The sequence below is a fragment of the Paroedura picta genome, chromosome 6, assembly GCF_049243985.1.
Source record: "Paroedura picta isolate Pp20150507F chromosome 6, Ppicta_v3.0, whole genome shotgun sequence".
NCBI lineage: Eukaryota > Metazoa > Chordata > Lepidosauria > Squamata > Gekkonidae > Paroedura > Paroedura picta.
In genome coordinates this window covers 18,511,191-18,533,363 of record NC_135374.1, presented here as the reverse complement: position 1 = coordinate 18,533,363, position 22,173 = coordinate 18,511,191, and the positions used below count along the sequence as shown (strand labels likewise).

Sequence of the window (22,173 nt, the reverse complement as noted above, 5' to 3'; positions counted from 1 at the left end):
AAACTAATTAAAATATTGCATTAGCCCAAGGCAGTTTAAAGACAAGAGGGGTTTCAGGGAATCTCTGGTGTTGTTAGCACAAGTTCAATAAGCTGCTTTAAGCATTAAAAAAGAATAAGCATGTGCTGAGTTGTTGTTTTTTAAATAATTAATTTGGACAGCTTGGCTTTCCGTTGTTTTAACGGTGTCATCTACCCTCTTCTATTCTTCGAAACAGCATTGCACCACTGTTGCCAGATTTGTGGTTTCTCTTTCCTAGTCTTACTCATAGTATGTTAATCATGCATAAGTGACAAGTGCCAAGATGGGCTGTGATTCAGTGGAACAACCTCTGTTTGCCATGCAGTAGCTCCCTGGTCCAATTCCTAGCATTTCTAGTTAACAAGACCAGGCAGGAGGTGATGTGAAAGACCTGACCCGCAGCCCCTGGAGAGCAGCTGCCAGCCTGAGTAGACATTACTGACCTTAACAGACCAATAGTTGGATTCAGCAGCTTGAGAATCATTGAGTTGGAAGGGACACCGGGGTCATCTAGTCCACCCACGTATAATGCAGGATATTCACAACTACCTGTCCACCCATAGTGACCCAGATTGCATGTCCAGATGGTGCCCCCCCCCAAAGAACCAGAATCTGTGGCTAGTCTGGCTAGGAGTAATTTGCCTCCAGATCCTGAAGTGGCAATTGGCATTTCCCTGGGCATGCAAGGGCCACAAGGACAGAATCCCTTCTGCCCACCCACTCACAATCTGCCTAAGTTCACAGAATCAGCATTTCTGTCAGATGACTATCTAGCTTCTGCTTAAAAACATATAAAGAAGGAGAACCCACCACCTCCAGAGGAAGACTATCAGGAACTTCTTCCGGATGATTAAACAAAAATTATTTCGAATTAATTTCAACCCATTGGTTCTGCCCTCAGGGGCAACAGAAAACAACTCTGCTCCACCCCCTATGTATTCTTTCTTATATTTGCAATAGAGGCAAAGTCTGTTGCTCCCAGGAATACAACGGGCGCTAGTACATACACCTGCACTGTGACCTTCCTGGAACCTGCCCCCCCTCCAGCTTGAGATCCAGTGTGGTGAAGTGGTTAAAGAGTCGCAGACTCTAATCTCAAGATCTGGGTTTGATTCCTGACTCCTCCATATGCAGCCAGCTGTCATAGTCACAGTCCTGTTAGAAACTGTTCTCACAGAGCAGTTTTTCTCTGATTGCAATCTGAACTAATTGGCCCTCATTGGCAGAGTGGTCTGTCTCTATTGGTGGCACACCCCAGGGAGGGCCAATAAGGTAATGGTTGAGCAATCAGTTTTATGAGGCTTACTGATGTGATATATATATACCACCCTTCTATATGCATTCATGTGTGTTAGACAGTGTTGTTTCTTGAAATCTGACAATGGGCATGCAATTGTGAATGATGGCTTGTTAACAAAAAAAAAACTTGCTAAATGTATGTTTTTGATTATGTGATATTAATGAAATCTTACTTTGGAAGTAAAGCCTAGCATGTAGATGTACAGAGAACCCTGTCTATACAGGAGCGGAATCAGTCAGATAGCAGATGACCCTAAAAGAATGCCTGGAAGAAGCAAAGGAGCTGTCCAGACTTCAGTACTGAACTAATTCAGTAGTGGTCCTAGTGAAAGAAAGGCAGTAAGAGGGCAGCAAACAGCCACAACAATCACAGAATGCACAAAAAAAAACTGGTGAAAATATTATATTAGTCAGTTAAGTCTCAAAAAATTCCCTACGTGTTTCACCAAAGGGCTTCATCAGGGGAATCTGTTTGTCTTCAAAGATGATGAAAAAGAAGAAGAGGAAATACTGAAAGATGGATTCCCTGTTGAAGCTTTCTGAAGAAATACCAAATGTGTACAAATTTGTTGAAGACTTGACTAATCTGATTATCTGATTTTGCACCTTTGGCCTTGTTTTGTATATGCTAACAAATGTAGATTAGAAGTCATTTCACAAATGCAGGGTGGAAAAAGGAACTTTGGAGGATCCTTAAGAGCAGGGGTAGTCAACTTGTGGTCCTCTAGATGTCCATGGACTACAATTCCCATGAGCCCCTGCCAGCATTTGCTGGCAGGGTCTCATGGTAATTGTAGTCCATGAACATCTGGAGGACCACAGGTTGACTACCTCTGTTTAAGAGGATGCAGGTCAAATTGCATGTTTAAATGGAACATCATGTGTACCACACTACAGGAAGAATATTCGTATCATTTGACTACAAATAGAATTCTTTCCAATGGAAACTTTTCTCATAATGCACTTGCCAGGCACCAAAGTCTAGATTACAGATACTTGCAGATCTTAAAAAACACTTTTCTAGTAAGTCCCAATGAATAGGCCGGCTTACATTTGCTGTCTTGATTTCTTTACCTTTGAATCCTAACAGCTGAATGCGGCAATTGACTCCATTGAAAAGCATTGTCTCTGAAGGGACATAGCACTTCAAGCTGTGATGTTAAACCCATGATGATCCATGTTATGATGCAGGGCATTAATTGATGAATTTGTCAAGAGATAGTAGACATTATTTGAGGTCATTAAGGGTGTATCTGTCCTAGTGGGGATTGTCAGGGAGTATCAGATTGCCTGAGCTGGTCCATCATCTATAGACTCTTTGCACTGAAGAACTGTAAGGGAGAACTGGTCTAATCTTTTCCCATGCTTGCTAGTTTTTGATATGCAAAAACATTAGGGATATTATAATCTTTGCATAAAGCTGCAAGTAATACAGCTTAGCAACAACTAAGACATTGGAAAATGCTGGTTTCTTTGTTGCTCTTTCTACAATAGCTTATTCAGACATGAAGGTCACCTCTTGAGGAGCTGGCAGTTATGAAACCGGCCCCATGTGATTAACACTTGCAGATATCAAGATAGAGATGGAAATGTGGGGGTTGTTTTGGAGACCAGTCATGGATGATGAATATTATGGCCTGATACGCATAATCATGTGCATGCTACCTAGAAGAAGCATTGGTTCTTATATGCCACTTTTCTCTACCCGAAGGAGTCTCAAAGCGGCTTACATTCACCTCCCCTTTCCTCTCCCCACAACAGGCACCCTGTGGGGTAGGTGAGGCTGAGAGAGCCCTGATATTACTGCTTGGTCAGAACAGCTTTATCAGTGCCCAAGGTCACCCAGCTGACTGCATGTGGGGGGAGTGCAGAATTGAACCCGGCTCACCAGATTAGAAGTCCACACTCCTAACCACTACACCAAACTGGCTCCAGTTCCTTGCCATTTCCAGGTGATCTGAAAGATGTGCCTATGGGCATTTCTGGAATTATAATAGATGATGATGATACTGGGGTCCACCATATAGTTATCCTAAACCGGAAGAATACCACATTTTAATTTGACATGCTGAGGTTCTGTTGTGAGGGCAAAACTTTACGGTTTGAAGCATATCCTACCATAGAGTTTTGCCCCAAAGCAAGAGTGTTGCTCCTCAGCATCTTCGGTGTCACTTCCAGGTGACATCAGCACATCACCTTACTCCTGAAAAGTGCCCCATCATTCCCCACTAGCAGTGCCAATGGACCTGGGCAACCTAGTTCTATTGGACGGCCACTGGAGAAAACAGAAATCTGAGAGAAGGCAACTAGTTAGCGGAAGAGACAGAAGGAAAAGGAAAGCAGTTTTCCCCTTGTAAAGTTACTGAAGGGGACGAAAGAATAAGATTGCTACTAGTTGAACTGGAACATCTTTGTGGATCACAGAAACTTTACACCACTGTGGCCTTTCTAACCATGAACTTCGTTGGCATTAGTGAGTATACCAATTTTGAGGATCCTGTATCACACTCAAGCCCATTGGTCTATCAAGGTCAGTATTGTCCACTTTGATGGGAGATGGCTTTCCAAGGTCTAGGCAGAGGTCTTACCCATCACCTACTGCCTGATCCTTTAAACCAGAGGTGATGGACATAGGAACCTCGGACTGCTCACATACAGAGCAGAGGCTCTGCCTCTGAGTCACAGCCACAGGAATCCTGGAGATAACTGCGTGACAATGGGAACAAAGTTTAATTCTACATGCACATGAAAGCTCATCCCTTGAATAAAACTGTATTGGTCTTAAAGGTGCCACTGGATGCCAACTTGGTTCTCTATTGCTTCAGACCAACACAGTTACCCACCTACATGTATGAATAATAAAGAATTATAAAACCAAAGCTTTCCATTCGCTGTTATTTCAGTGTCTGTTCCATCTGATGCCTGTCACTGCTGTTTGTGAGCGCTATTTATTTCTTTAAAAAATATTCGATACATTAGTGCTACTTCTCATACAGACTTATTTATTCGTATCCCAGCTCTCTCTCCAACGGGGACCCAAAGTGGCTCACCTCATTCTCCTCCATTTTATCCTCACAAAACCAAGCCTGTGAGGTCTGCTGGGCTGAGAGAGAGTCCCAATGTCACCCAGGGAGCTTACATGGCATGGGGGAGGGGGGGGATGAGGATGACTCAATTCTGGATCTTCCAGACCAGGGTTTCCCCCTGGGACTGTGCAAGAGGTCCTCAGGGGTTACGCGGCCTTCCCCAGAAGTTCAGATGGCCGCGGACATCACTAGATGTCACGGGGGGGGGGGGGGCAACTTCCCCTGTAGTTCTAGGCAGGGGTAGTCAAACTGCGGCCCTCCAGATGTCCATGGACTACATTTTCCATGAGCCTCTGCCAGCGAATGCTGGCAGGGGCTCATGGGAATTGTAGTCCACGGACATCTGGAGGGCCACAGTTTGACTACCGCTGCTAGGGTCCTGGTTTCTTTCTCCACTATGGACGAATGGCCAATGATAGATGGACAAATTGGCTGGCTCCTGCCTCTTACCTCCTTGCCCCCTCCTCTGAAGGGGCATGGCACCCCTTCCAGGGTACCCTGAAGCCTGAAAGACATTTCAGGGCTTCCTCGTCCACAGTCAAAAGGTCGAAAAAGGCTCTCCTACGCCCTTAACCGCGACCCCACGCTGGCTCTCCAGAAGCGCCTGAAGGAGGGACTCAGGACAGACCCGCCACCGTCTCGACGGCGACCCTGGCCGCTGGCTCTTTTCTGCGGCCACCGGCAGACTAGCCACCCCCCACCCCCATTCGTGTCTTGGGCTGAACCCGCCCGCTTATCCAAGCTCCCCAACACCCTTCCCTGTAGGACCCCTGGGATTTAGCGATACTCCCCCCCTCTCCTCCCCCCGAAGTGGGCTCGCCGTTCGGGCTCCACACGTGCTGGCCCCTCGCCGCGTGCCCGTGGGAACGAACCACCGGCGGCGGGGGGGGGGGCACACACACACACACACACGATACCAGCCTCCAATCTGCGCCTCGGGGCTGCGCGCCTTCTGGGGCGCCGAGGGCGAGACGCCCCTTCCCCGGGCCAGGCAGGCAGGCAGGCGGGCACGTGACGCGGCGGCGGCGGGAGGCGGAGCGAGGCAGCGGCGGCAGAGGGGGAGGCAGCGGCTTCGGCACCGGCATTGGCGGCGTCGCCTTCGCACCCCGCCGGCCTCCCTCGCCGCGCCTCAGCCATGGCCAGCCGGACGCCGAGCCCGGCGGGAGCCCCGCGCCGCCCCGCCGCCGCCGCAGCAATGCCCTTCTCCGCGTGAGGCTTCGCGGCCAGCCCCGCCGCCGCCGCCGCCGCCGCCGCCGCCGCAGCATGTCCCGGCGCAAGATCTCCACGGAATCCTTCAGCTCGCTGGGCTCGGACTACCTGGAGACGAGCCCGGAGGAGGAGGGCGAGTGCCCCGTGGCCAGGCTCCTGTGGAACGGCAGCCGCAGCCCCCCCGCCCCCACCGGCGCCCCCCCGGCCCCCGCCGTTGCCGCCGCCGCCGCACCCCCGCCGCCCCTCGCCGCCGCCGCCGTCCCCCGCGCCGCGCCGGCCCCCGCGGGATCCCGGAGGGCGCCGCGCCGGCGGAGGGTCAACCTGGACTCGCTGGGCGAGAGCGTCAGCCGCCTCACCGCCCCCACGGTAAGGGCCCGCTGGCGGGGTTGGGCGGGGGCGGCCGGCCGACCCGCGTGTGCGCTCTCCGCACGTGACGCCGGACACGCGGGTCGCGCGCGCCTTTCGCGCCAGGCGCCCCGGCCGGCGAGGGGGTCGTGGGGATGCCGCGCCCGCTCGCGCTCCGGGCTTGCAGACGGCCTCGCGCTTTTACTCTCCCGCCGGGGGCTTCACGCGGGAGCCCAGATCGGCCCCCTCCAAACGGCCGCTTAGATCTCCAGACCCCCCCCCCCCTAAAAAAAAAATCATCCTGGCATTTCACCTTCTTGAAGTGGGAGGCGGTTTCAGGGTGGGGGAGAGAGACCCTCGGTGACTATTCTTGCCTCCCTGTCCCAGCAACGCTGGAGAAGCTGTTTGGGATTCCTTTAAAGCTGCCTTCCTTGGGGTTAGGTCGGGACTGGGACAGGCTTCGCTCGCATCTGCAAGGATCCCTGAAACCGGCCCCCTGCTCCAGGTGCAAACTCCAGATTTCCCTCCCCTGGGTGCAAAGTGGGCTTCTGTCCGCCTCAAGTCCCATGGTCCTGCATGCTATTCCCTACTGGTTCTTCTACTGTTGGGATTTGTGTCCAAAGGACCTCTTTGTACGACCCTCAGTGACACCCCAAACCCACCTCTGCCTTCCCTTCTGCCATAGTAAGATTCTCGCCAGCTTCTAAACAGGTGAGGTGTTCCTAGATCTCTGAGACTTTCTTTCTCCCACGCACATTGTGCTAACCTGAGCGTCTGTTCCCCTTGATCCGATCTCAGCGGGCCACACATTGTGCCTCGAACCGGTTGCTCTTCATACCCCGTGTCTCCTTTCTGGATTTCATTTTGTCTTCCCCAGTAACTTTGCCCAAACCTGTTTTGCAGAATTCCCCCCCCCCCCCAAACCTGCCATCTTTGTGTCCGATCTCATTGGAACTTCATTTCCCAGGGAAGTTCTTCAGCCTTGTTCTTCTCCCATCCTCAATGAGCTCTTCCCACGTCATTCCTCTCCTGCATTCTGTAATTCTCCGTTAAGGCACTGCCTTCCTCCTTGCTTAAGGTGCTTCCTTCCCGAATTTCATCACTTACGTTCCAAGCACCACATGTTGTCAGAATGGAGCATGGAAACCGCTGTCTTTGGTTGCTCTTCAGACAGCTTTTCTCTTCCCATCTGTGGGGTTTGGAACCATTTTTCTGGGCTTCCCTCCTGGTTGCATGCAGATCAACGTGCATGAACTCTGGTGGCGTTTTTAAAAGGAAAAGTGGCTTGGGGAAGGAGGAGATTGGATTAGAGATGTGGGGTGTTTCGCCCTTTGCCCTCTTACACCTTCTTCATTCCACCTTCATATTTAACTCCCCTCCCCCATGGAATTAGTATGAAACCCCTTCCCTTCCCAGGAGGGAAAAGGGTTAAAAACATGTCCTCCCCCCCCCACCACCTTATTTATCTATTTCAAATGGCCCTATCTTGAAAGGACTGGTCAGGTTGCTTGCGTACGTAATGTGTAATGTGTAGTTTGGAGTTCTTTGCAGCCTGGCTTCTTTGGGAGATTCTCTTCCCTGCTGAGCATTGGCCCGAGGGGCTGTTGATAGTCAAGGCGCTGCTCAGCTGGCTGCTGTCCTTGCCAGCAATTTTGCTCCGAGTCCTTTTGCACCCCATCCAAATGAACTATTATTGTCCTGAGAGTCCGAGAGCCAGGAGGTTTCTAGTAAGAGCACCAGCTGCCTTTCTATTTTCTTTAAAGGGTTGCGTTGCATGGTTCCCCTCTGCCATAGGGGCTTGGGATTGTAACTTCTGTCCAAAAAGCAGTATTCAGGGAAATGGTAAACTCTCCTGCTGCCTTGCTATGGCCCCAATTTATTTATTTATTATATTTATATACCGCCCTCCCCGGGGGCTCAGGGGGCTCAATGCAAACTGGGAGTCAAGCAATTGCTTTTAAAGGAGATTAAAGATGGCTGCTGTGGGTTTTCCGGACTGGGTGGCTGTGGTCTGGTAGTTTTAGTCCCTGACGTTTGCCAGATGGGACACGGCAAGATGTGGCTGGCATCTTCAGAGATAGGACACGGCAAGATGGGGAATCTCTCTCTGCCAAAGTGTGGAGTGTGTGAACAGTTGCTGGGCATTTTATTGACTTGGGTGGGTTGTGTAACACACCAACAAAATCATAAATAAAACAACAGCCAGCTGACCGGCTGTGGAAGCCTTTGGCAATTTAAATTAAAGATGACCTGAGACTTTATCCGTGACTCCTTTACGTTAAAGGAAGGATCTGATCAGTTGTCCCCTGTGTATGTGTCTGCAGTTTTTCAGGATGAGTAGAACGCAGTTTCCCTAAAAAATGGGGTGTTTCCTGAGCAGGGTGAAGGGAAGCAGTCAGTGAGCCATATAGGACGGAAGACTCCCAAGCAGACCCACCAATACAGCGGGTAGGGGGTGTGGGGTGAGAGGGTTGGTATATTACAGGGACCTCCAAAGGGTATGGGACCCTTCCTACTTGTATCCTCTTTAGGATCCCTACCCAGTGAGAATTAGGGTTCCCAGAGTTGTTGATGGAGGAGGCAATTTTTGCCCATTCCAATATGAATCGCATGACGACGGCTCATTCATTTCCCTCCAGTTGCCCACATGGCTTGAATTTCTTGAGGGTGTGGTAGCACATCGTAAAAAGGAGACAAAGGCTTAAGGGAAACTTCTGGGGGTAAACCCAGGAGTGAGGACGCAAGCAGTGGAAAATGGGATGCCACCCCCTTCCCTCACTTTTTCTCTCCACAGGTTTTATTTATTTCAAACGCGGTGCCCCACCCCTCACCCCCCAGGACCCCAAATAAATGTAAAAGTGGCAGTGATTGCATCTGTTGAAACAACTGTCAACATTGCCAATGGAAAAAAAGAAGACGTTTTGTCCGATTCTTTCCCGAATAGCTTCGCTTTGCGAAGTGGCCTGCTCAATATTGGGAATGTCAGCTCCTTTCAAGCCGTTCGGGAACACGGTTCCCCAGAGCAGGCCCTGGCCCTGAACCATCCTGGGATTCCACGGGAGCTGTTCTAACCATCTCGCCAGAGGGGACGTTTATATGTGTGTAAATCAGGGGTAGTCAAACAGTGGCCCTCCAGATGTCCATGGACTACAATTCCCATGAGCCCCTGCCAGCATTTGCTGGCAGGGGCTCATGGGAATTGTAGTCCATGGACATCTGGAGGGCCGCAGTTTGACTACCCCTGGTGTAAATAATAAGCCAAAATAATAGCTCCATATAAAACTATAATGCCCAATTTACATATGACATCTGCATGGGGCATGTCCGCAGCATCTCCCTAGCAGAGAGCTCCTGAATTCTCTGCCAGTGCTGGAGCTGAGCCTTGAGGCAGAGTGTCTCTCCATAACAGTGAATTTCCACAATTTTGGCTTTTCCCCTCCTGGCTGGGATTGAGGGACAGAATCCAAAGTGAGGCTTGATAGATAGGAGCAGCCTTGATTCACGGTAGCCGTAGGCCACTATGCATTCTAGGTTTTGCCATCTCCACCAGAATGTCCCTGTGCCCCATTATTCCCACAAATGGGTGGGTGACCTTGGGCCAATCACAGTTCTCACAGGGTAGAGGAAGGGAAGGGTGTTGTAAGCCGCTTTGAGACTCCTCCGGGTAGTAAAAAGCAGGGTACAAAAGCACACACACACAGTTCTTCTTCTTCCTCCTATGTTACTGTGACTTGCATGTACAATCTGCGTACAGCAAATCCTTGTTTCTTATGTGTTGTTCAGTGATTCCCATTCCTTTAGTCATGCACAGCTGAGCATCCACGCATTTGTCCAGGCGCTAGTACCTGGTTTTAATTGTAAGGTGGCCTCACGTTTGTTCTTTCTTAAAGACAGATGTGCATGCAGGATGCGTGTGTGTTCACTCTGGTGTGTGAATAGGGGTGTTGTCGTCATGCGAGCGACCAACGTTCTAACTGGCTTGCGAGGAATCCAAAATTTAACAGGGACATTAGGGAAACTTCAGTGGCCCCTGTCATTTCGGGATGTCTGAGCATCTCCAATCTTGACTTGGGAAGAGCTCCCTTTGAATATGCATTCTTGGCAAAGCTGGCCATAAGGTTCATGAGCCGTCCTTTGCAGGAAATTACGGAACGTCTTCTACCATTGCACAAACCATTAAGGCGCAGTGCTTTGAAGTCTGCGAACCGAGACGTTCGTTAAGCAGGTTTTGAAAAACTTCATCAGTCAACATGATTTTGGGGGCATTCGGCACCCGCCTCTGCATGAGAACAAGTGATGATATGCCCCACTCCCCTGCTTTGAGTTCTCAAATAGCTGCAAAGAGCGAAAGGGTTTTGTGCTTTTTCAGCCACAACAGGTTTTGCTGGGGATGCTCAGTGCCTGTTGAGATGATTTCACAGAAAACACTTTAGCTTTTCATGTGTGGCAGACTAGTTTGTTTTGAAGTTGATAGGATGCTAGAAAAATGCTCGATTTTTAGTTTTCACCTTGGACTGAAGCCATCATGTGTGCTTGTACTCCAGCAGAAACCAGGCTGAACAAGTTCATGGTTTGACCATATTTCTTAAGATCAGGCAGGACTGCAGTAAATCAGATTATTTTTCATTCTTCTCCCTCCCTTCTCTTCCTGTTCCATTGGAGTTTGTTGGCATTTTCATGACTGCCTCACAAGTAACTGTTTTTGGTCTGCAGAATGGCAAGTATGATCTTTGAGAAGTGTGTTCAGACACGAGTGGGAAAATCCCATTGCTGGGAGAGATCCAGACTTCTAATCTGGGGAGCTGGGTTCGATTCCCCACTCCTCCACATGCAGCCAGCTTGGTGACCTTGGGATCACCACAGCACTGATAAAGCTGTTCTGACCAAGCGGTAATATCAGGGCTCCCTCAGCCTCACCCACCTCACAGGGTGCCTGTTGTGGGGAGAGGAATGGGAAGGTGCTTTGAGACTCCTTCGGGTAGAGAAAAGCGGTATATAAGAACCAACTCTTCTTCTTCTTCTTCTTCTTCTTCTTCTTCTTCTTCTTCTTCTTCTTCTTCTTCTTATTATTATTATTATTATTATTATTATTATTATTATTATTATTCTGCATGATCGATGTGTGAAATAGATAAGCACTATAGTTACTTTAAGTAATTTCGTCTTTCCTCAGGCTCTTTTCCCTGTAGGCAAATGACAAAATAAAATCAGACTTGGAGGGAAAAAGACATCCCAGATGACCCTCCTCCTTCTTTCAAAACACAGTTTAAACCACTTCAGAAGGCAAGAGCATAATTTCGGTAGCGCCCCTGTCCACGGTATATCTGATAAACTTCAGCGTTCTAAGATCCTTAGCTGCGGTAGCCCCTGTGGTTTCGGCGTCTCAGTCTGCACATTTCCTAAGTGTTAAGCTTATCTCAGTGAGATGCCTGAAGTGGTTGCAGATTATCAGCCTATGAAAGAGTATTTCGGCTTCGTTCTTAATGCAAGGAAGCAATTATAGATTAGAGGGGATGCTCTGACCATTTGATCATTCTGGTTTGTCGCTCAGATATCGCAAGGTTGTTTTATTTGTAAATTAACTTTTCAGGTTGGGATGAAGGTGACAGATTTACTCCTGCCAGTATTGACACGTTATCTCAGCCACAATTGCCGTAGCAGATCTTGACTGCTAGACAGGTGCTTTATCGGTAGACCATTCTCCACTGTGCATTTTCACATTTCCTTCCGGTAGGAGAGAATGAGAGGCCATTCATTTATACCATAATGAAGGAGGTGAAATTGTGTAGTAGATATGTTCTCAACAACCTTGTAAGGTAGGCCAGTAGTTTCAATGGCTTAGGGCAGGCTGCTGCTGCTGGCTTCTAGATTTGTAGACTGTTTCCAGAAGGATGTCTAGCTATGCCTTGGATGCCTTATGTAGGGCACTCGTGGGGAGAATCCGCACGGCCTAATCCATTTCTCGTTCTCTGCAGCATTTACAAAACTTTGGTTTTTTGAAAAGATTACAGTCAAAGTAGCTTTTGGGCCGGGATTTTGTTTTGTTTTTAAATTGGTTATTGAAGAAGAAGAAGAAGAGAGAAGAAGAGAGAAGAAGAAGAGTTGGTTCTTATATGCCGCTTTTCTCTATCCAAAGGAGTCTCAAAGCGGCTTACAGTCACCTTCCCTTTCCTCTCCCCACAACAGACACCCTGTGAGGGAGGTGAGGCAGAGAGAGCCCCGATATTACTGAAGAAGAAAAAGAACAAGAGTTGGTTCTTATATGCCGCTTTTCTCTACCCGAAGGAGGCTCAAAGCGGCTTACAGTCGCCTTCCCTTTCCTCTCCCCACAACAGACACCCTGTGAGGGAGATGAGGCTGAGAGAGCCCTGATATCACTGCTCGGTCAGAACAGCTTTCTCAGTGCCGTGGTGAGCCCAAGGTCATCCAGCTGGTTGCATGTGGGGGAACGCAGAATCAAACCCAGCTCGCCAGATTAGAAGTCCGCACTCCTAACCACTACACCAGACTGACTCTCAGTTGGTAACTTCTTCTTCTTTTGGCCAATGAGTCTTAGCTGGTTTATGGCTATCCTTGGGGTTTTCAAGGCAAGAGAGGTTTAAAGGTGGTTCACCATTGCCTGCCTCTGGGTTATGAGATTCATGACCCTGGTATTCCTTAGTGATCTCCCATCCACTGGTGTGGCGTAGTGGCTAGGAGTGCCGACTTCTGGCAGGATGGGTTTGATTCCCCGCTCCTCCACATGGAGCCAGCTGGGTGACCTTGGGCTAGTCACAGCCCTGATAGTGCTGTTCTGACCAAGCAGTCACATCAGGGCTCGCTTAGTCTCACCTATCACACAGGGTGTCTGTTGTGGGGAGAGGAAGGGAAGATGATAGTAAGTCACTTTAGAGCAGGGGTAGTCAAACTGCGGCCCTCCAGATGTCCATGGACCACAATTCCCAGAAGCCCCTGCCAGCAAATGCTGGCAGGGGCTCCTGGGAATTGTAGTCCATGGACATCTGGAGGGCCGCAGTTTGACTACCCCTGCTTTAGAGTATCAGACTAGAGTCCAAAAGACTCAGGTTCAATTCCCCACTCTGCCGTGGAAGCTTGTTGGTTGACTGTGGGCCAGTTGCACACTCTTGGCCTAACCTACCTCACAGGTTTGTTGTTGTGTGGATAGAATGAAGGAGAGACAGTTGAAGAGCCCTTTGGCTCCCAACTGCAGAAAAACTTAAATGAAGCGTGTAAGTTGCCTCGAGAAACAGACACCAATCTACTTGCTAGTTACTATTTAAAAGCTTTGTCTAGTTCTGACAGCAGCGCTGCTCTGTCTGTAGTTTGGGGATGAATTCCATTTATCTCAGGCCAAGTGTGTGAACTTTGCAGATTTATGCTGTGTGCCTAACAAGATCTATCTAGGAAGTAAGCTTAAATCAATGAAAATTCTGTGCCAATAAGCATGTTTAAGATTATGAGTAGCAGCTATGGATTTTTGAAATCAGTAGGGCAATGGGAAAGTAGTTTGCTTTTTCCCCACGCATACTTTAGATATTCTCACTGCTTGTGCAGTGTGTGTGTGTGTGTGTGTGTGCGGGAGGTGTGTGAGTTCAGCTTTTGGTGTTCAGAACCCAAAGGCATATTAGCTACTTGTTTCAAGCATCAAAACAGATTTGCGTTCAGTTAATCATTCAAATAGTCATTAATCAGTCAATTCAAGAGCAGTACTTATCTTAAAGGTCAAGTCAGACACTCATCACTTGGTGACATCAGGGGATAACCTGTGTTTATGAATGAGACTCAAACAATGCAAACTGCACATTTATGTAATTTCTGATATGCAATGATTTCCAGTGTTGGGGCCCATGCTCACAATATGCTGCTTTACTTCTGTATTTTACTGTCTACATTCTGCTTCGTAAAGTCCTTTGGCCATATACTATACATACAGGGGTAGTCAAACTGCAGCCCTCCAGATGTCCATGGACTACAATTCCCATAAGCCTCTGCCAGGTAATGCTGGCAGGGGCTCATGGGAATTGTAGTCCACGGACATCTGGAGGGCCGCAGTTTGACTACCCCTGCGTATCCATCATTATGCAGAAGCAAACCTGGCTGTCTGACCCTATGTACTTTCACTAAGCACTTAGTCATAGATCCCTGATGAAGTTATGGATATGGAATGTGTATTGCTCACATTTGCATTGTTAGGTGTACATGTTGAGCATCTTAAGTGTGTACACATCTGAAAAATATAACAGACTAGATTTTCCTTTAACACTTCTGATGGTGGAACTTTTCTGCCTTCCTCAGCAGCCAACTGAGCTCCTAAAATTAGACCCCTGTCATCCAAGGTCAACATTCTGGGGAGTACAGGGAGATGCTGTAAGAAGAACAAAGCAGGAAAGTTCTGTTCCCTTGACTGAAGACCCTTCTATTAATGGGAACCAATCTTTGGACCCAACTTACAGTGTGGAAGCCCGTAATTCACCTATTTAGTGGCCGATAATATGTGGCTCAGCCCTTAGACAACATCAGCAAGTAGAATATATGTCTGTGTGGCTTTAATGAGAGGGGATCAGAGCTTCAGTATGTGATTACAGAGAAAAATCTGCTTAGGGTGCCTGGTCCTAAGGATATTAAACTGGCCTCAAACGGAGCCAGGGTCTTCTTGGCCACATCCTGGTGAAACGCTCTGCTATAGAAAATCAGAGCCCTCTGGGACCTTCTGTGGTTCTGCAGGGCCTACAAGACAGCTGTTCCACTGGCCCTCTGGTGGGGGCCAGAAGTGACACCTAATTCTGCTGGCCCCTCTATCTGACCCCCACCAAGCTGAGATGCTGTACTTTACACTGAATGTCCCCCTCCCTACCCCATAGAGACAACACTGTAGTCGATTTTAATGTAAGAAACCAATTTAATATGTATTGTTAATTTATTATTATGATTTTAAGGTAAATGTTTCCATGCTATTGCTTTAATTTGAACTAATTTTAACTTTATACAGGGATTGTATTGACCCGTGAAATGCAATCGCCCCTGAATCCCCAAAGATAGGAAGGACTACAAATGCCATAAATAAATAGGTGGGCAGAGCTGACAGAGGCCAGTGTGGGCTTATCTCAAAAACCAGTTGCAGAGGCTGATAGATCTGGGTTACAGCTCTGGAGAAGAGCTTTCCTCCTGTGCTAGTTCAGTTCTCAGCGACAGGCTTTTTGGTCTGCTTTTATACTTAGTATAGGGGAAAATGCAGGCTTGATACGGATGCCCATCTTTCCCCTCGACTGGGACTAAAAACAGCTGTTTGGATTGGGTAATTGATTTCCCCGTCTCCAGTGCTGATGCTCTGGTCCGTATTGGGCTTTCATAACCACTTTTTGATGCTGAATTACCCATCAGGGGGATTGCATTTGGGGATACAATCACAAATTGCCTGCATTGTGCAGAGTTTGTCTCTTAGGTGATAGATTATCTGTTGCCAATGAGTTACTACTCAGGAGGGGAGCAGTGGCACAATGGAGAAGTATGTGCTTTGCATGCTGAACGTCCAGGTTCAATCTCTAGTGTTTCTAGTTAATAGAACCACAGACGTCAAAAAGCCCACTTTCTACTTGTGATCCTAAAGAGCCTCTGCCTGTGAGAAGAGATAATATACTGGTGGTCTGATGGTATAATCTAGGTTTGTGCAAAAAACCCTCCAAAACCCAGGATTGTTTTGGATTTGGCCCAAATCAATTCAGCCCGAATCTGAATCATCCTTCCGTGGCTCGAATTTGGATGAATCAGTTCTGCCAAATCCAAAACTATTTGACTTTATTCAAGTCAATGGCACTGTTTACGTCTATAGGAAATTTCTCCTTTCTGTCTATTCCATGATTGGGGGTTGGGGGAGGGGGGGTTGAGGTAGAGGCACCAAATTTGCAGTTTACCTGCCGGAGTTTCTTCTCAAAAGAACTCTTGAGTTTCAAAAAGATTGGACCAGAAGGTCCAATTCTGCAGGCACCCTCTGACAATCATTGTTCCCAACTACAAGGGGAAAAAAGATTATCTGTTCTTGTTTTTGTCCCCTCTTTGAGTGCCTGTAGAATTGGACCCATTGGTCCAAACTTTTTGAAACTTGGGGATTCTTTTGGGGATAGACTCCTGCCACCATACTGCAAATTTGGTACCTCTACTTCAAACTTTTGTCCCTCCCAGACCATCGGCAGAAAAGGAAAATTTTAATTGCTAATCTCTGCATGTCCGAATCTCACCCAAATTGCTGTTCAGTGATTCAGCCAGTGTTGATTCAGGCACCTTAACTTAAGCGGAAGTGCTAGTTGAACCGATTTGTCCAAAAATTGTCAGAATAAGCATTGATTCAGGTATTTTTGGACTATCTGATATGAATTGCACATACCTAGTATAATACAACCACCTCATGCTTTCAGCCTGTAATTCTGAACTTGTTAAAGTGGCATCTGATTCCATCTCATACGTTGGTTATGCCTGTTGATTATTTTGGCAAGTTTAAAACTTTTTTTTTTCATTCCTTAAAATCATGAAATCGTCACCCTTCTCACCATGAAGTGAGTTCTGTTGGTTTTTGGATCTGAGAAAACATATTTAGGACTCTGTTGAAAATTGCCTAATTGGAGTGTTTTGAGAAACAGAGGGATGTTTTCCTTTACAAAAAGTGTGCAGTTGATATGCATGGTTTTGGACTAGATCAGGGGTAGTCAAACTGCGGCCCTCCAGATGTCCATGGACCACAATTCCCATGAGCCCCTGCCAGCATTTGCTGGCAGGGGCTCATGGGAATTGTAGCCCATGGACATCTGGAGGGCTGCAGTTTGACTACCCCTGGACTAGATTGTAGAATAAGGAACTTTCTTGGCATTGTGGCATTTATAAATAGCTTCTAAAACAGGACAGACAAGTTCCCTAACCAATATGCCATGAAGGACAGAGCTGTTGGGAAGAAATCTGTTCATCTAGGTGTGAAGCATTTCTTTCTTTCTTTACTTACTTTATATTTCCTCTCTTTTTCTCCTAAGCACGGACTGAAAGCAGTTTATATAATTCTCCCCTCCTCCATTTTATCCTCACAGTGATATTTCAGAATCCTTTCGTATCATAGTTCTCTGAAAACCGCAATGAACCGCAAAGGGGAGCAGTGTATAAATGCAATCAATCAATCAATCTTGTTAGTACATTGTTGTTTTTCTCCCTTTAAATTCTTTGTAACCCATTGCAAGCTAGCTTGCTGGGAGTGGTGGGTAAGAAATCTAATGAATGAGGAGGGCTGACATTTAAACTTTTTGTATTGTGCCAGGATTTTCTTTGTATTATCCATTTAGCTATTACCTGTTTTTTTCTTTGTGGATAGGTTATAAGCTTACATTAATAAAAATAGTTATTATTAAAAGAAAAAGAAAACTAATGAATGCACGCATGCACGCATGCACGAACAAACGAACGAACGAATCCACCTGTTCTGCTTTTCTTCCCATTTGGACCCAAAGCATCTTGCAGTGGAATTCTCCCCTCTTCCTAGGGTTGCCAACCACCAGGTGGGGCCAGGGAAACGCCCAGGATTACAACTGATTCCCAGGTGATAGGGATTAATTCCGCTGGAGCAAATGGGTGCTTTGGAAGGTAGATTTTATGGGATGTTATGGCTGAGAGCCTGCTTGGTATAGTGGTTAAGAGCAGCATCCTCTAATCTGGATAATTGGGTTTGATTCCCCACTTCTCTACATACAGCCAGTTGGATGACTTTGGGGTAATAGTCCTGCTAGAACACTACCTCACCTACCTCACACGGTGTCTGTTGTAGGGAGAAGATTGTAAGCTGCTTTGAATCTCCTTCTGGTAGTGAAAAGTAGAGCATAAAAAAACCCACTTCTTCTCTCTCCCTTCCCAAACCCTGCCCTCCTCAGGCATGACCCCCAAAGGTCCAGGGATTGCCCTTCTTGGAGATGGCAACCCTCAGCTTTTCCTCTTTATCCTAACAACACTAGAGCATTTGTCCTGTTGCCCTTTGTCCGCCCCAGATTTGTGCTCCTGCACGGGAGCTGGGGCAGCGAAGTTCCCAGTGCGGAAACAGAGTGACTGAATAGCATGTTACTGTGGGAGAACAGAGATCTGAACCTGGCTGTTACAGATGCTAATCTGACACATTAACAGGAATGCCAGGGTGCCAAAATATTGAAAAAATTAAGCAGTGATATCTTGATCTTAAGCTCTTTAATGCCAAGCTGGCTAAGCACCTGATGAGGACTTAAGTCATGTTTCCACAGCCTGTAGTCCACCTGGGCAAATCCTTGTGTGGTTGGGTGGCTTCTTCGTCTTTGAAGTCCTAGGCAGATAGCAATAGCTGGAGATTTATCAGGCTTCTCCTGGGCTGCTGCACATGTTTGAATGGTCATGGCTAGAGAACGGTCTGGAATTTCACATCTGTTGCCATGCTACCCTAAGGCAAAAATTGTTTTATTAAATTCTTGTCAACCACCCTGAGACAGCTATGCCGAGAAGGGTGGTTATAGAAATTGAATAAGAAATAAAATATGTAAACATATCCATTGGATTCTTGGTTTGACGATTGTATTAACAAGTGGCGATTTGCATGGGAGAGAAAACCATGTTCAAAGATCCTTGTAAGAAGGGTGGGATAAAAATTACAGATCAATTGCCAAGAAATCAAGCAATATAACTGTACTTCAAGTCTCTCATGAGAGGAGTTTTTATTTTTGCTGATAATAGGTTACCACCAAACTCTTTGTAAATCTGTCCTACCATACAGGAGTGGTTTCTTTGTGCTGCGTTTGTGAGCTGATGGATATACTTACTGAAAGACACATTTGAGAGATGTTGGTAATGGGAAGTAACATAAAGGGATTTTAGCAACAGAGCAACTTAACTGTGGGACTTGGAAGAGCCATGACCCTGGAAAATGCCATAAGGGAAACAGAAATGTATTATCAATTTTCCCTTTAAGCAATGCAGTTGGCTGGCTGAAGATAATTTGTATGGTAAAATGTATAAAATTATCTGGTTAAGCAGAAAAAATCTGCAGCAACAGTTGTATAACGGGTAGGGAAAAATGCAAATCAAATGCCCTTTCATGAACTACTAAATAGGGAGGAAACGGAGGGAAAAAAATCCCTGGTTGGTAGGTGCAAGAATAAATTAACCACACTTAAAATTCACGGTGCGCACTGGTGATATTACATATAGCAAATAGAAAATGAAACAGATTTTTAATCTGGTTTCTGGCCCTCAAAATAGCTTACCATAAAAAACAATGAAATATAAAATCAATAATATGAAATAATTTTTATACTGCCCCGAGCTGTATGGAAGGGCAGTATAAAAATCTAATAAACAAACAAGAGTTGGTTCTTTTATGATGCTTTTTTCTACCTGAAGGAGTCTCAAAGTGGCTTACATTCACCTTCCCTTCCCTTTTCTCACAACAGACACCCTATGAGGGAGGTGAAGCTGAGAGAGCCCTGATATCGCTGCTCAGTCAGAACAGCTTTACTAGAGCTGTGGCAAGCCCAAACCCATCCAGCTGGCTTCATGTGGGGGAGCGTGGAATTAAACCTGGCTCGCAAGATTAGAAATCCACACTCCTAACCACTATACCAAGCTGGCTCTCTCCAAGCTTGCTCTCTCAAGAGTTAAAACAATAAGATTGAAAATGGAATTTAATCCCAAGGAATTAAAGGCAGCACAATTAAAAACTTTCTTCTTTTCTTCTTTTTATCCTTTAGCTGGCGATTGGTAGAGCAGGTTGCCCACTCAGCCAATACGCTGCTGCAGGTGCTGCTGGATTTTTTGCCTTGTTTATAATCTGTTTCCACTCTTGCCTATTGTTGGCAGTAAAAGGTAAAGGTAAAGGTATCCCCTGTGCAAGCACCGAGTCATGTCTGACCCTTGGGGTGACGCCCTCCAGCGTTTTCATGGCAGACTCAATATGGGGTGGTTTGCCAGTGCCTTCCCCACTCCTTTTGAATTTGTTCTTTAATTTGCAGCTGGTTGTCACATTTTGTCCGAATTGTCTTGTTTAATTATGCTAAAATAAAGTAAGAGGGGTAGGACCCAGTGAAGGACCAGATACAGGGCAAGTACAGAGGCACTGAGATACCAATATGGCAAATCAAATGTACAAAAATGACTTTTATAGAGTCTTCATACTTCCATTCTTCTTTATTCTTTCATATAAATCCCAACACATTTCGCTCTTTGGCTTTATCAAGGGACTTCAATTCTTAGGAAGAATAAAAGTACAATAAGTAATTTTAAAAAATAATTAATAATTAAAAATAATAATAATTAATGTATAACAACAGTCTGAATGACTAATGCCATGAATACATACTTCATATTTTGAAAAACAACTTCAGTATAGAGAAGTAATCTCCTAACAGAGTCTAAAACAGAAACAAGGACATTAGAAGTATAAAAAGGATCTATCTAGTATACAAATTAGTCAATTCTGATAGTTGATTTCGAATTTGCACTTGGCTTGTGGAACCATCATATGCTGTTTGGAGGAATGTGATTATTTTCTGGGGCACATTTTCTAGTACCTTCCATAGAGAAGGCCAGTGGATACAGTCAAAAGAATATTTGAAATCAATAAAGTTTTGCTTATTGAAAACTAAAAGCAACACATTGTATATTAAATTGCTGCTGTCCCAGGCCCTCCCCCCTCCCTCCCAGCTCCCACTCGCTGGCTGGCTTTCCTTTCACAGTTAGTCCAGTAGAGCATGCTAGCACTTCTTCTATGTGGAATAAGTTGGAGGGAGATGCAGCCAGGGGTGGGATACCTTACTTGATTGGGTGTTCATTGATGAGATGGCCAATCAGGTAGGTTATGATTCCCAACTCCTCCCACTGCCCCAGTTGGGCTTTATTTATGTTACAGATATATGTCTGCAATATATGTGTGAAAGGACTGAAATACTAGACAGCTGTGAGAAGGGCATGCATTGTAGTAGGTGTTTTGTTTTCCTAAAAATGATGCTCAGTGAAATGGTCAGTTTACAGCCCTGGCCACATTTACCCAGACTGCAGCCTAGAAGAAGAAGAAGAAGAAGAGTTGGTTCTTATATGCCGCTTTTCCCTACCCGAAGGAGGCTCAAAGCGGCTTACAGTCGCCTTCACATTCCTCTCCCCACAACAGACACCCTGTGGGGTGGGTGAGGCTGAGAGAGCCCTGATATCACTGCTCGGTCAGAACAATTTTATCAGTGCCGTGGCGAGCCCAAGGTCACCCAGCTGGATGCATGTGGGGGAGCGCAGAATCGAACCCGGCTCGCCAGATTAGAAGTCCGCACTCCTAACCACTACACCAAACTGGCTCTCAGAAGCACTGCCTTGTGTTGGTGAGTTAAGAACAGAAGTACCCTGCTAGATCAGACCAGTAGTCCACCTGGTCCTGCATCCTGTCTCATACAGTGGCCAGCCAGTTCCTTTGGATGGCCAGCAATAGGGCATAGAGCAGGGGTAGTCAAACTGCGGCCCTCCAGATGTCCAAGGACTACAATTCCCAGGAGCCCCTGCCAGCATTCGCTGGCAGGGGCTCCTGGGAATTGTAGTCCATGGACATCTGGAGGGCCGCAGTTTGACTACTCCTGGCATAGAGGCTTAGATCTTCCCCTGATGTTGCCTCCTTTCTCTGGAATGTAGAGGATTTTAGAGCCTTTGGAGGCTCTCCTCAGTCACCATGGCTAGTATGAGGTTTCACCTGGTTGCTTTCAATAAGCAGACTTCATAGAATCATAGAATTGTTGAATAAAATCTCTTTATTGAAGAAATAATTACGTGAGCATCTCTCAAGTTCTTGCTGGGTCAGTTTTATAACCCTTATTAACCCTGGCCCCTGTCACTCCCCCTGATTATCTGAGTGGACACGGAACTGTCCAAATTTCCCTTTGTGCACCAAAAGTGAGAGTCAGGGGTAGAGACAGTGTGTTCCTGAAGTTCCTACAACATTAAACAATCCCAGGGCTGGTATTCCAGAGGCACTGAACAAGCTGCTTTCACACCTACGACCATGAATAACAAGGGATCAATAAGGGCTTAAGGCAAATGTGGAGGTGACAGGTGAAAGCTGGGTACAAGAAAGAAAATGGCAAAAGCTTGTGATACACAATTTTGACAGCTAGTAGCTCCTGTTAGACTTATCCTCCATGAATCTAGTTAATTCCCCTTTAAAGTTGTTTACTCCTATGCCCTTCAC

General features: G+C 46.6%; 1 protein-coding gene across 1 annotated transcript in view; it reads left to right on the top strand.

Annotated features, from left to right (window-relative positions):
* The first annotated feature begins 5,328 nt into the window (after window positions 1-5,328).
* The window catches only part of GUCY1A2 (guanylate cyclase 1 soluble subunit alpha 2), a 205,551-nt gene continuing 188,706 nt past the window's right edge, over window positions 5,329-22,173 (top strand). The window contains exon 1 of the mRNA XM_077341568.1: window positions 5,329-5,981. Coding sequence (XP_077197683.1) covers window positions 5,670-5,981 — 312 coding nt within the window. The 5' untranslated portion in view covers window positions 5,329-5,669. The remainder of the gene's footprint in view (window positions 5,982-22,173) is intronic.